Below are 14,816 nucleotides of genomic sequence, written 5' to 3' on the forward strand. Positions count from 1 at the left end.
TGCACTGCGTACCTTAGTGTGGTCCCTCTGCTGCCGCATGGTTCAAACTCAGCCATGAAATGCTTCTGAGCCTGACACTCTTTGCCCCAGCAGGTCTGGGGAGTAGTTTTTGGATCCGCAAACTCTGTCTAATAGCTAGTTTGTTTGTCCAGAGCCTGCAGCGTTTGGTAAAGTGGCAGCTGCTGCTTTTGACCACAGGACAATTGCTGGTGTGGCAGGCAGAGGAGGTTGTGCAGTCCACAGAGCCCAGGGAAAGGGAAAAACGTTCCAAGTGTCCTGCCTGGCCTTTGTCATTGTTGAGGTGTTGGGTCTAACAGTTTAATGAAAGTAAGCACACACACTACCGCGATAAGCACGATACAAGAACACGACTACAAAAGTTCTCCCCTTATTTCCTCACCCTGCACTCCTCCCCCAGTTTCTTGCTGGCTCACCTCCCCAGTTAGAGAAAAGCCAAACAGTGTTCAGAGTATCTTTCTGGTGATGAGAAATGTTATAGCTCCTAAATCTAAATTCTAGTTTTTCCAGAGCCTGTGTACATTTATTTCCTATTCAAAACCTGATTTTTTTAAAAGAAAGATTGCGTACTTCTTGAATTCTGGAGAATTATTTTATGATACTGAAATTACTTAAGTTGGTGCCTATTTTTATTCAGACTCTTTTCAATTATTGGGAATATCCTCAAAAAGTAAACACACTATTGAGCTAATAAGTTTGCAACTACAAATCGCAAAGAAAGATAGAGGTTTACATTTTTTCTAAAGAAAAAAAAATCCTCCGGTTTCAATAAACTCTCCATCCTTCAAACACTTGTTTTAATTCTATTTGTTTGAAAAAATTCATAAGGCAAAATAGCAGAGTCAATGGCAGATACGAAGAACCGTGAAAATAACTGTGCAAAAAGGACGTAAACGTATATATTGAACACAAAAATATTTGTGCCTTTTATTCAACAACAGTAAAAGGATCCAATCATTCATAACAGCAGGTGTCTTTTGAAAAACAGAAGTGGGGCATCTTCTGTCCGCGCCCCTGAACTCTAATTCGGCGTGAACAAAGCCTGTGCCACGGACCAGCGACGGCCGCTCACGAGGGCACGGCACGGCTCATGCAGCACGTACATAACTGTCATTTCCCAAAAGCCCACGAGGGGTAACCACCTCCCGCGCCTCACAGTCCCGTCCAGCTCCGGGCCGCGCCGCACCCTCCTCACCGCAGTGACGGCTGCTACTACTATTCCTGTTCTCCCTGCGGCGTCTGGCGCTTCCCCTCAACGTCTCCCGCGACGCTGACTGAAACTCCTCGTCCGCCCACGGCCCCCACCACCGCCCTGCGCGCTTCCCCGCGGCCGGGCGGCCCCTTCCCAGCCGGCGCCCCTCACACAGAGGACAGCTATTCTCTTCAGCTAAAACCCCTTGAGGGCGTGTTTGCGCTCCTTTCACCCTTCCCGTAGCGTGAAACGGTGACGCGCTCTGTCGACGACGCTACGAAGGACGAGCCCCGCCTCGCTCCACTCGCGCCGCGCCGAAGCGCCCCTTCCCCTCTCCCCCCCCCCCCGCTCCATTGTCTCTCTCGCGGCGGGTCCGGCAGCGCCCGAGGCCGCGCAGCGCCGGCCGTTTCGGGGCGGGAGCAAACCCCGCGCGGCTTAAAGCGGAGGAAACGTCACCGTTGCCCGCGCAGCCGCCGCCCGGCCCGGGTCCTGGCCCCTGGCAGGCCGACGGCCGCAGGCGGCTCCGGGCAAGGCTCCGCGCTCTGGCGGCGCCCGGCGGGACCGGCGGCGGCAGCGCCCCCTTCTCCCCCCCGCCTGCCCGCCGCCCGGCGCCGCGCCTACCTGCGAGCCGCGCCCGCGCACAGCGCCAGCATGGGGAGGGCGGCGCGAGGTGGGGCGGGGCGCTGGAGGACGGGAGGACGGGACACCGCTGCTGCTGCTGCTGCTGCTGCCGCCGCCGCTGCCGCGGGCGCGGACCCCGGCGCGGCGAGGGCAGCCCCACGCCGCCGCGCTGCGCTTCCACTTCCGCCGCCGCCTCACGCCCTTCCCGCCGGCGCTAGCGCGCGCGCGCCTCCGCCGTCCCCTCCCCCTGCGGTCTGTCTTCCCGCCGCGGCCCCTTGTCGCTCCCACCCGGCGGCGGCGCTGACAGGGACGGGGACGCGGCAGGGCTCGCCCCTCTCGCACGGTAAGGGGTGGGGGGCCCGCGGCGCGCCGCAGCCCCTCATCGCCGGGGCTCCTGCTGCCGCCGGGGCGGCGACCGGGGGAGGCGGCGGGGGCGCCCCGCTGGCGTGGGAGGCGGGAGGGACGCGAGAGAGCTCGCCGCAGGGCCCAGGGGTGGCCCCGCGCCCGGGCCTGCCGCCGCGCCGCGCCGGTGAGGGGCGGGACGGCGGCCCGTGGCCGCTCGCCGCCCTTCCCTGCGGAGGGCCGGGGCGGCCCCGCGGCGGCGCCCCCTGCGGAGGGCCGGGAGCAGCCGGTCGCCGGCCCCGGCCCCGGCGCGGGCGCCGCGGCGGGCGGTTGCTGGGCGGCGGTTTGGCTGCGCGCACGTCGGCAGGCTCGGGGCCGTGGGGCGAAACCAGCCCTGCCAGGGCAGGCGCTGCTGTCGCTGTTCACGGAGGGCTCCGTTTTAACCCCCTCCCTCAGAAAAGCGGGGAGAGGGTGCCCTTTTCAAAATCAAAGCGGCCTAAAAGGGGCGAAAAAGCGGGAGTTGGAACTTAATTTTTCCTCAAAGTTACGTAACTCCCAGTTGATGCTGAATGCAAATCAGACCGAGCCGGGAGCGTGTCACTAACCACAAGTGTGCATTGAGGTCACTGTGTTCCAGTTTTCTGTCCAAAGTGAATATAAACGATTCAGCAGCACAATGTCAGAAAATTGAATAGCTTTTACTAAAGTGTATTTTGTTATGTTAGCGGTAAGGCATTTATCAATGTAGCTTTTTAACTGATTATCATTTGAGCAGGTGTTCCTGCTTCCACGTGCATATGCCTTAGAAATAAAACCAAAGCTATATCTTTCAGAAAAATAAATCGCTTAAATTGTCCTTAGTGAACTGTCCCACAGGAACGAATCTGAGGAAATCTGTGCTCTTTTGCTGATAATTAGACTAGATGATCACAGGAGTTCCCTATAACCCATAAAGTTTAACAACTAGTTTAAAGGCATCACTTTATTGGGCTTTCTGGTGAACGGTGCTTTTGTGCGTTGTATGTACTTTTTGCTGAGGTCGTTGGGAGGCTGGAATACTGTAGGAATTCAGGACTGCGCCCAAAGCATGTGTCTTGTCATATTCTAAAGCTTTTGTTCATTTTTTGAAATAAAGGGTTTTATTCTTTTTAAGGCAGAGGTGAAATTCATCAATTTCAAAATGTCATCAGTCAAACGCTTGGTTTATGCAGTCATCCATTTCTTGAGAGAGCAGAGTCAGATGGATACTTTTACTCCTGATGAACAAGAAAGCTTGGAAGGTAAGCGATAAAGGTGATAATACGTACGTGTGTATGCACTAGACATATAGACATTAAATTGTTTGGTGTATATTATGATAGAAAGTAACTGGAATGACCTAGTTGAAACTGCCACCAAATATTGTCAGTGAATACGATCAAGACGTTAATATTTCTGAGATTATAAAATCTGAAACGTGACTTCTTGGGGACTGGTAATCACAACATTGGAATTAGGCAGAAGAACAAAAAAAATTCTTAATTTCACAATCAGCTTTTCATATCATCTGGGTGAAAGACCTGTTCACTCTTTCAAGCAGTCTTTGGTTGTATGACCTAACAGGAGAAGGAATTGAAAGTACGAGGAGGAAGTGTAAGACCAACAGCGCAATAAACAATATCCAGGCAGATGACCATTGAGCTATGTGAAATTTGGGGAATGGGGAGTGGGGCCTTCCACAAGTACAGAAGGAAGTCCTGCTTCTCAGAGGCATAAACTTTAGAAGATAAACCTGAAATGATCTTTCTTCCAGTGTCTGTTGGTTTTACAGTGCATTTGTTCACTAATGTAGGCAAGAAAGAAGCATGTGTAGGATGCTGTTCAAAGGATATTCCACAGATTTGGCTTTACATCACAAGCTGGAATATCTATACCTTTTGAAATGTGATAACCAATTATGAATTTAACCTATATCAGTATTTGATGAGGAATTTCTGCTCAGCTGATGAAAGACAGCACTGTTTCTAGAAATCAAATGAGAGTATATTACTTTTGTTTTTATAAACTGATAGGCATTGATGGGTTGTGACTTTGGGTGATTATTTGTCTCAGAGGAGCATTAGCCAGTGTCTGTACAAGGGAATCAACAATTTTAAGAATCTATTTTCTAAACAAAAAGACATTATAATACTTCAGCTGTGGTTAAATGCTGATGTAAAATTTAGCATTTTAATACAGATATGAAATCCTAATTTTAGAGCTTCATCCTGCCAAAAGTATGGTACCATATGCTGTGTGCTAGAGGATCAGAGGCAGGCATTCTAAATAATTGCCTCATTTTAGTTGCGCAAAAAATCTTTACTGCATGTAGAACAGCTAAAGCTGAAAACGCAGCCTTTGGAGTGGTCAGGGTCAGGTGGAGACATGCAGGATGAAAGAATTTGACTGACATTGTTTATTGTTACCTTATGTACCTTCTTGATTTCTGTAAAAGGGTAAAAATATGATAACATCTCTTTGCCAGGAGGTAATTTTTAAATTGTTGCCATTCCCCAAGAAACAACAAAGAGAGCTAGAACATTGCAAACTAAAATTGAGACTTTATCAAAATAAAAGTCTAGTGTGCATTTGAACTTTATTTATATCGATAACTTGCATTCTGCATGTTTGAAGTATAAAATGGTGTCAATGATAGGATAAATTCTGTCTAGGAATTTTGTACTGATGAGTAAAAATGCATTAATTTGAGAAAGCAAAGTAACCAGACGGTAGACTGGAGAAATAATATATTTCCCTACAATCCAGGACCTAGAACAGCAGTGTAGCTCTCTGGTGGTCGATTTCAATCCTGTTGTACGAATTAGCAAATGCACTTCTATACTGTATTTTAGGCAGTGTGTTTAAGTTGCATTTTTTTTTCCCTTCCCGTTCTATAGCTGTTACAATTCTTTTTATGTCTATAGCAGCTATTTCAAAGCAGAAACTCCCTACATAGTGTCCAGGGATAGGATTCTTTCTTCTGAGATCTAGGCGCTGCAATGAATTTCCCTAAGGCAGTATTTCCAGAACTGTGGGATGCACCCTTAAGGCAAGAGATGTATGGAGCTCTTGGGATGAGGAAAGGTTATGTGTAAGATGAAGCAAGATGACACTGGATACTAAAGCAGCCTTAACAGCCTACTCACTTTTCACTGTTCAGTGATGCACAGCCTGCATGTCTGCTGTGATGGCCTTGATGTTGCTTGTAGCTTGTGCTTGGACAGCGGAAGATCCTGGGGCTGTGTGGCACTGGAGATGCTGAGCTGGGCTCTACCTGTTTCCAGGTAGTAGGTATTGGTGGGAGCCCCAGCATTTCAGCAGGGAAGTGGGTGTCTGCACTGACTGGCAAGGTGGTCATTACAAGCTTCAGCAGCTGCGTAGGCCTTGGAAAGCCTGTGTGATGGTGGAAGTAATAGGAGGAACAGATAAATTTGGCTTCTTGAGATCAGACACAGGAAAAAAATTTGCATTAATGGCTCATATGATACAGCAAGTCTCTCCCGTCTTTCTGAGGACTTCTAGCTTGCACAGCTGTAAGTTACAGCACAGTTAACAGTGCCATACTTTGATGGAATAGCGAGAGCCTGGCAGTCTAGTCTCTTCAGATGCTTTTCAGACAAAACCAAATCTGTACTCCACTGACTTTACTGGGGCCAGGATTTTACTGCGGTACATGAAAACAGGGTAGTTACTGATCTTTTGACAACCTGAAACATCTTCTGATTTGACAAAGTTCGAGCTTTGGCTTTGTTTTTATTTTTACCTTGTTGTCTTGCGTGTTAACTAGTGATTGCTATACTGTAAAACAGTTCTAACCTACTGATTTATCCCATAACAAAACTCTTAGTTTTGTTATTCCTGTGAGAGACTGTAAGGAGTTGGAGTTTTCCATTTTTCAGTTAAAGCAGAAATGTGGGAATCCACTTTAACAACTAATTATTTATTTCATGGGAATGTCTACCAGTAATAATGATATATTCAGGATTACTTTATTTCAGCAAAATTTAATCACTACTGCACTTTGCAAAAATCTCCTTGATGATAAAGAGTTGGTGTTACAGACTTAATTCCTTGAGAAAGAAAAAGGAGGAGGTTATATTTTAAATTTATACAAAATTGAAAATGAGGTGAGGCGTTCAGGAAAGGGAATGCTTTCAGGTGAAAATAAGTTTGAGGGAACAACTGGTAACTATAGCACGGGCACTGCCTTCCTGTTAAGTCATCTAAGGAAAAACTAGATATCTAATTTCACTGATTTTATGATAAGCTTTATAAGAAGTACTATTAATATATAATTCAGAAGTCTAGAATAATCAATGCTCACTTTACTGTAATTAAGTTTTCCTACATATAAGTTTAGTGCCAGGAAATAAAGGAATTTAATCCAGGTCCTTCAGTGTTTTTGCTAGGTAATTTAGAACCTGGCAAAATGATAAATTTTTAGCATTTATAGATCATAGGAGCAAGTTATGTGCATATTTCGTCATGTGTTCAATCAGTGTAACATATAATCAACACAAGTGACACGGAAAACAAGCTCCTCAGATTTGCCTTTTTGTTGTTAGTTCTCAATAATTTTACATTTCTAACTTTGGGTCAGCTTTCAGGTTCATTATAATGCAAATAAATATTCAAATGATATTATATTTAATTGAAACTCAATTCCAACATTCATTTTTAAATGATATTTAACCTGAATTCAGCTACTCCTGGTTATCTCTAGATCACGTTAAAAAAGTCGTGTCTACAAAAATGAAATGTTACATAAAATTCCTTTTTCTGAATGCAGACCAGGCTTTGTAAAGATTCTTCTCTTTTACACCTCAGTTTTCAGTCTAGGCGATACACCTTAATGAAAGCATGCTACTGCATTCTCCAGTTATGTCACTATTTCTCCTATTATTTTGAGGTATTATAATTAACATCACATATGTATGTATTCAATTATATACAGTAGATATGCTCACGTATTTTTACATAAAAGTTGATAAATGGCAATTAAAACTTCACTTAGGCATTTGGCTCCAATATTTTTAGAAGTGCTTACTTAAAAGTTATGAATGTACGTATGGCAGGATTGGGAGGGCCATTTAATCCTTCAACAAGAGAACGTGTGAGAGGATATTACAAATATATTTCTTTGTACTATAAAGGCTTGAGATTGATGAAGCATTTATTGATAAACAATGTCTTCAAATGAATGTATTTTACTTACACAAATACTTACTGTTTTTCCCTTTTTTGATGTCTTGCATTTATTCTTTACAATCAAGATGAGCCATTTTCTTCTAACTATTATGTTAAGCTGCACAAGTGTATTGCAGTTTGGTTGTGGTGTTTGGGGGTGGGTCGGGCTGTGTGACGCATACTAGTTGTATTATGTATTGTGATGCTTTTGTTATATACTCATATTTGTGTTTAAAAAAAACAAATGATTGAGAGGGTTGAAATAAAAGCTTTTAACAGATTCAAGAGTAATGACAGAGCTACGTATAGATTTTTATATAGCTTTACTATTATCCAGCAAGTCAGTTCTGTGGGGACCAGGTAGCCTCTGTTTATTTCATGATGTGTTCCAAAGAGCTGCTCTTGCTAGCTCAATAAGGAAGTGAATCACAGCTTTATAAATAAATTAATGAAATTAAGCTTCCGTTGAAAAACGGGTGACTGACTTTTTTTTTTTTTTTTCTCCCCTCCCCTCCCTTATAAGTTGCAATTCAGTGTCTGGAGACTGTTTTTAAGATTAACCTGGAAGATACTCATCTCGCACCTCCACAGCATTTGATAGAGATGTTCACAAATTCTTTTCACAAGGTAAAAATTGAATTTAGTTTCTAGAGTTACTCTGCCAGTATGTGATAAGATTTCATATTGTATTCACAACCTTAAAGTGCTGTGTAGGTCAAAACAATGTGGAAACTTAAGGAAAACATGCAAAAAAGTGAAATTACCATAAAAGCTGGCACAATGAGAATCTTTTGGGAAGGTGGGAGGAATTAATTTCAGTCAGACAAGGACAATTCCATATTGAATATTACTGAACAGTGGATGTCTCATTCTCACTTGAAGGATTTTTTTCCCTCAGTTACAGTTAAGCATTTTGCCATTCCCAGAGATAATTATCTGGAAAGTGCTTGAGGTCATCCACAGTTTTCTAATACTCCTGATTTCCGTGTGGAAATAGTTGAGTCATCCAGTTTTAAAAAAGGCCCCGTGAACACCAACCTTAAAATGTAAACTTTTAAAATGCAGACTTATAATTCATGTTATATAGGAGTCCCCAGTACAGGAAGCACAGGAACCACCAGGTGGCCAAAAAAAAAAAAAAAGTCAGAGGTAAGAAAACCCAGACTATAGAGATGTATCAATTCCCTCTCTTCCCCTGGAATTCCTTAAAATGCGTGGTGAGCTATAAGGTTTGTTTAGTAGCGGAAAGAAAGCTACCTTTCTCTTTTAGGCATGTTTTAGTTTTTTCATGCTTCCAGTGCACTACAGAAAATCTGGTTGCTTGTTGATACGATGGTGGAGTAATTCTTCCCAGGAAGTTTTTTTTAATATAATCAGGGCTTATATATTAATGAAAAAAATCTTGGTTTTTTTTGTTGGTATTTTTGTTGTTGTTGTTGGTTTTTTTTATACACAGAATGACATGCTGCCTCTCTCAGATTCTTTACCAGAGGATGTGGAAAAGGCTGACCAGCTGAAGGATGAAGGTTTGTAATTAGCAAAGAAATAAACATGTTGCACTCTTATTGGCCCCTGAGGATATTAAGGTTTTTGAAATATTATGGATAGCAGCTGGGCAGCATATCCCATGCAAAAACTTGAGTTTATATTCACTGGTGACTGTCTCATGTTGTAAGAGGGATAAGTGATTTGCTCTATATGAGATTTAAGAAAATATAGTCTATTCTCTGCCTTGTTGTTTATTGCTCAAGAGGTTGCTAAAAACTAAGGGACAATACGTGAAGTCCTGGTCAACTTTCCTGAGTAGTAGAAGCTTTAAAGAATGAACAATTATTGTTCAGTATATTATGGCTTTCTCTGTCCACATAATTTCTATACAGTTTCTACTTCATATCAAAAAGGTTATGTGATATCAAGTGTTAGATGCTAGTTGAATATTCTAAGATTGGTACAGTTACTGTCAGGTTACTAGGATCAGTATTTCACATGTTTTTTTAAAGCAACAAATTTGTAAACTTTATAAAAATTGCAGAAAAGACAGTTGTTTATTTTCCCTGTGATATATGTTATTGCAGTGAACATAAGAAAGGCAGCTGTATAGAAGAAATCTTCACTGATACTAACCAAGAAGGAATCCATTTTGTTTCTTTTTTTTTTTTTTTTGACGGAGGAAATAAAGAAAAGACATAGCACTGATTCCTGGTATGAATTTGTATCGGGTGGACTGATGCTTTGCAAATCACAATTTTAATGACCTTTTGGATTTCCTGACACTTACTTGGGCTTTATAGAAAAAAAATTTTTTTTTCCTACTTGCAAGGTAGCTGTAATCCTATAAAAAAATATTTCAGGTTAATGAGAAAAATCAGACCATATTTGAGAATGAACCCAGTGTCTCTCTCTTCTTAAAACTGGCCATCTGCAGCCATTATGAATGGCAGAACGAATGCAGTCCAAAAAAAGAAAACTTTTGCTTGGTGTTGAAGCTGGTCGTTACCTCTTTACTTCTGAGGATATGAGTTCAAACCAGGTTAGTTCACAAGTGAGAAGAAGTAAGAAGTAACATACCTGTTGTGCTTGCTGGCTTTTTGTTTTACTGTCTGCTACTGCCAGCTCATGCAAAGTGAAGAATACTTGCAGCGCTCAGTACAGTTATTGGACTGTAGGGATATTCAGCACTTTCTAGGCCTGAATTTTATAACAATGGATGACCTCAATCAGTGACTTCCATCTTACCATCTGTCAACTCTTGTGGATTTGTGAACTGGACTAAGAAAATGAAGTCAAAATGTATGCTATGTGTTAGTCTTTGTGTGGTGTTACTAAAGCAATTCATATCTCTACTGAAAAATTTGAAGGGGTCTGTGCTTCAACAAAAAGCCACTTAATGGGTCAGCCATTAGAGGCATTAGTAAGCGGTTTGGAAGTGCTTGAAATGTTTTTGCTTAATTTCCCTTAATAAAATTAAAGCTTCCTGTCCTGTTTCGTAATGCTGCATTTCAATCCTCATTTTTGCACCCGTGTTATCTGTCACTAGTATCATATTTCCAGTTTTTGAGTACTTTTCTGCCCAGGGCTTAGGGAGATTAATTAGATAACTTGTTAAAGTTCATTTGAGATCTTTTATTCCTGGCTTTTATCTGTGTGATCCTTACCTATGAATAATTTCCTTCGCTTTTTCTGCCACCAGCTTGCTCCTCCTCTGCTCTCAAGTCTGCCTTGGTACCTGTAGAAATTGGCTGATGAATGGCAAAACAAAATCAGCTCAGTTTTCTTTTTTGGTCATTGTTTATGAAAATCAGGAATTAATATGATCTCTAGACTAGTAAATACTTGAATCTACTTCCCTAATCTTGTATATCTCTTGATACTTTGTGTTAATATAAGCTACGTAGAGTAGAGATTGTGTGTGGGTTTGTATAGTATAACACTGGGTTGATCAAAAATAGAGTTTCTGGGTATTCCCACAGTATACATACTAATAATGGCTAGTATTTTCACTATTAAAAGACACACATTCATCTCTAAAGTAAAAATGTTTGTTTCTTTTTTCATCTTAAGAATTTTTGCCTGGTGTTAGAGTGAAATTATAGTTGCTTTTTCTTTTGTCTCAAATTGCATAGTCTCAGCAGAAATAGTACGTCTCACTATTTTCTTGTTTTTTAGCCAAGTTCTGAGCTGGAGAGAGCAAGATTGGTACCTGTTTATGCTAGCTCCAACTTAGTCCTGCATCTCAGGTCACTGTTGGTTCAGAACGGTATCAGAAATTCCAAGTTTAGTGGTTATTGATAGCAGTTTTGTTTTATAGAAATGTTAACTGCTGCAATCCTACTGGTTGCAGTTGGAATTTTAGTTGGGCTAAAAAGATCAAAAGTTATCTTTTAACTTGTGAGTCTTACAACTCACCAGAGGATATAGCGTGCAGACCTTTACCTTAAATCAAAGGAAAGATGGGCTTCTAAAATACAATAAAGGCGTAATTACGTTCTGTGTACATATTGAAGGTATAGATGTGATTACCGTTTCAGTTTACCTTGTCATTGACAGAGATTGCTGACTATAGTTAGTCTCTCTTATATCATTATTGAGAAGAGGTAATTTTTGTACTTCTGGTGATACTTAGTTACCTAAATTTGGTTGTGTTTTTTAAGTTCTCCAATGTTCACAAGTAAATGGAAGCATAGTTAGTACTGGCGTTTAGGGCTGCTTGCTCCAGTCTCTTGCATCAGAGAGAGCATGCTGCGCTGACTGAAACTTTCAGCCTTTGTTTCTGCAGTTATTTACATCTGTAGTAACCTGTTGACGCTTCCCTTTTCTTGCTTGTTTTGAGAGAGAGATGACATATTTTGCCGAAATACAAGCAAGTCTGTCACTCTCCTGCCAGCTTATTTCTTGACGTTGCTAGGAAGCCAAGGCTTCAAGGGTCTAGAGACCAGGGACACCCTTAGGCTTTGGGAGCTCAGAACTAAGGCTTTATTTTTCTATTATTCTGTCATGGGGAAAGACAGAAGCGGGAGATCTGAGAAGATGAGACCAAAAGGGGTTTAACATATAGCCTATTGCATTATGAGATTTGCAAAGATATTTAGACTGATAAATCTAAATTGCAATGGAGGTGTTATGTTTGAATTGTTTTAGAACCACTTCTCAACAAACTGGTCTTTGCTTAACAGCAGAAGCTACCTAGAGTAAAATAGCAAGATGAGAAGGGGAAAGTCTATGTGGTGGACTACACTGTACATAACAATCTTTTACATGCATAGTTGGTACTTTTATTTGCATTATTACATGCCAATTCTATTTAAAAGAATGTATCTCAAAAAAGTGAAGTCATATCTATTTTATAGATGTTATATTTTCATTGTATCTTTTAACTACTTAAGAGCTTTCTGTAATTTATTTCAGGTAACAATCACATGAAAGAAGAAAATTACGGTGCTGCAGTGGATTGTTATACTAGAGCTATAGAACTGGATCCAAACAATGCAGTCTATTATTGCAACAGGTAAAAATAAAAATAACGCACCCCTTTCATTCATGAACATAATTTTAAAGATAAATTATGAAGTAGATCAGAACAACACGAGGTTAAAAATAGCTGCTAATCGGAAACTAACATGTTAAATTTTTAACAGATCTATCTAAAGATATGAATCTTTATCAGAAATGAACTGATTCAGTCTATCTGTATTAGCTAAATGTGTACTATGGACTTTAAAGTCACTCATAATACTTGAGATGAGGTTTTTGTGAGTTAGAATCTCTATTAAATCGTGATTCCCAGTCTGTAAGAACCCAGTGTGTTTGAAGTAATAAGAGCCTTTTTTGTGTTCCAGTGAATCATGTGCCATCTCTTTCTCTCTCAGTATTGACTTTCCCTGGAAAAAGGGTCATTAACATGGGAATAGCATTTTGGAGACCTGAAGCATTGTATAAGTACTCAGCCTCTTTATGTAGGACCTGTTGAAAAAGTAACAAGACTATGTTATTGTAGTGTCTTTAACATGCTCTGCCAGACTTCATGTGATCCCATACCAGTAGCATGGTGTTCCAGGAACCAGCAGCAGGCACATTCAGCTATACTGTCCTGAAGGCCAGTATAAGAACATAAGCAGTGTAGCCTGTGAGCCCTACCAGAGGTGACCTGTCTCTGTACAGTCAGCGTAGAGCCTTTCTGCTCTATACTGTTCAGTGCATCTGCTACTAGAAGGACTTATCAACTTGAGTGCAGTCAGTGTGGCCTTGTGGCACTGTACCTAGCGGATTCTTCCATTTTCTGAGCTATGCTTCCATTACTTGAGTTTCATTTGTGATGAATACAAGTGAATGATTCAGAGTTTAGTGACAAGCATAAAGAGCCAGGGAATGCACAGTTTACTAATATTACGTTAAATATCAAGACAGTAGTTCAGGATGTAAACCATCTACTTTCTCTGATTGCATAAGTGATTTTAGGTTTTAAATGGTGATATGAGACCCGATTCAAAAGCCTCCTAAAATCAGTAGAAGTTTCCTCATTAGGTTGTGCTTAGGCACCAAGTCTGTTGCGCTCAAAAGAGAGGAAATGCTTCACTGTGTGTACTACAACATCATACATTAAATGGGTGAGGACCAAAATGCATCTTGATGTCAGTGAGCACAATATTGTACAAAGTTATTTAAAAGAAGGAGAGGCAGTAGCTTGGAATTTTGGGGGTGATGCAGTGTTCAAATAAACAGACCTTGTTCTTATGCTAGTTTGGAATCAGTGGAGAGTTAGTGCCTTCAACAGTGTTGCTTTTTATTCATAGCAGAGAGAAAAAGAGAAAGTTGAGATGTGCTGGAAGTTTTAACTGGCCATATAAATTGTCTGCCCACATGGATAATATTTCCAGTGCAAACAAATGCAAGACTAAGCATTGTCCCTGATTTTATCCGTACATCTTCACTGACATCTGTGAAGCTGGACAGGTATTTAAAAGATAAATAGTCCTATTCAGAGGAGATTTTAATCAGTCAGACAAATTGTGCAATTCAGAGGGCATCACAGGAGAAAGGATGAAATACGATGATGATCTTTGTCATGTTTAGCATCCCTAATAAAAGAGAAAAATGCTTCATGCAATGGAAATAGTCATTTTTACTATAGTTTTTTAACTAAGGAAAAACAAGTTAGAATGTTTTTGAGACCTTTCAAGCTGGGAAAATTTTGAGCATGAATCTGTTCCAATCTCCCATTTAGTTTGGGCAAGTCTGCAGGTTAAAGTATAAATGTCCACAACATTTAGTATCTCTCTGGTGTACAGACACAATTATAATTCAGTAATTCAGAGATTACTAAGAAATGCTATCTGCATTTAGCTGTAAGCATGACTTGCCTCTTGGTATGTTCCTGTAACAGAAATAGAGCTTACAGTGGAAAGGTGCTAGTTCCTTTAAAATCATTATCCCGAAGCCAGTTTCTGAGAGCACGTGGAGCAGCCCTTACTGAAAGGAAATTCTAGCAGTTCTGGTGTTTCAGAAAGCAGAGAAGAGAGCAGTGAAAAGTGAAGGCATTCCCTTGAATGTTATGAAATGGCAGTAAAAATATACTTCTTACTGGAAAAGGGCAATTGTATTAAATACTTCTGTTGAAACAGTGATTCTATGTAAAAGTTATACTATCTGAGAGTTTCAGTTCCTGCAATAGGTTTTGTGATGTATTTTGTGCATAGTCATGTGCTGGTTCTAAAACAGTTTCTTAGAGTTATTTATCCTTCATGTCCTTAAAGGTGAGCCTGTGTTCTCCAAAGCTCTAGTCTAGCACATACTTAATTCAGAACATTTGCCTATCCAACTGAATTAAAGAAAGCTGAGGCATTTTCTATATAATGAATGAAAAGTCAGTAAAATTCAGATTAAACACATCTAAAGTTAGTTATGGACTTGTGAATCTCTGAGCTTTTTTTTTGGTGTTGCT

At 41.1% G+C, this 14,816-nt stretch overlaps 2 protein-coding genes across 10 annotated transcripts in view; one reads left to right on the top strand and one right to left on the bottom strand.

Annotated features, from left to right (window-relative positions):
• The window catches only part of LOC104146887 (neurolysin, mitochondrial), a 62,661-nt gene extending 60,591 nt beyond the window's left edge, over positions 1 to 2,070 (bottom strand). For 3 of the 4 annotated variants that reach the window (XM_068927490.1, XM_068927489.1, XM_068927491.1), the window contains exon 1: positions 1,832 to 2,070. In XM_068927490.1, the coding sequence (XP_068783591.1) occupies positions 1,832 to 1,863 (32 nt within the window). In that variant the 5' untranslated portion in view covers positions 1,864 to 2,070. Of the gene's footprint in view, positions 1 to 12; positions 72 to 1,831 lie in introns of those variants that run through there. The other variant, XM_009679170.2, reaches the window with a different exon arrangement.
• Positions 1,862 to 14,816, top strand: part of LOC138064530 (small glutamine-rich tetratricopeptide repeat-containing protein beta) — a 29,811-nt gene continuing 16,856 nt past the window's right edge. For 5 of the 6 annotated variants that reach the window (XM_068927505.1, XM_068927501.1, XM_068927504.1 and 2 more), the window contains exons 1-5: positions 1,862 to 2,174; positions 3,331 to 3,453; positions 7,902 to 8,005; positions 8,835 to 8,904; positions 12,284 to 12,383. In XM_068927505.1, the coding sequence (XP_068783606.1) occupies positions 1,862 to 2,174; positions 3,331 to 3,453; positions 7,902 to 8,005; positions 8,835 to 8,904; positions 12,284 to 12,383 (710 nt within the window). Of the gene's footprint in view, positions 2,175 to 3,326; positions 3,454 to 7,901; positions 8,006 to 8,834; positions 8,905 to 12,283; positions 12,384 to 14,816 lie in introns of all 6 variants that reach the window. The other variant, XM_068927506.1, reaches the window with a different exon arrangement.

The sequence above is a fragment of the Struthio camelus genome, chromosome Z, assembly GCF_040807025.1.
Source record: "Struthio camelus isolate bStrCam1 chromosome Z, bStrCam1.hap1, whole genome shotgun sequence".
NCBI lineage: Eukaryota > Metazoa > Chordata > Aves > Struthioniformes > Struthionidae > Struthio > Struthio camelus.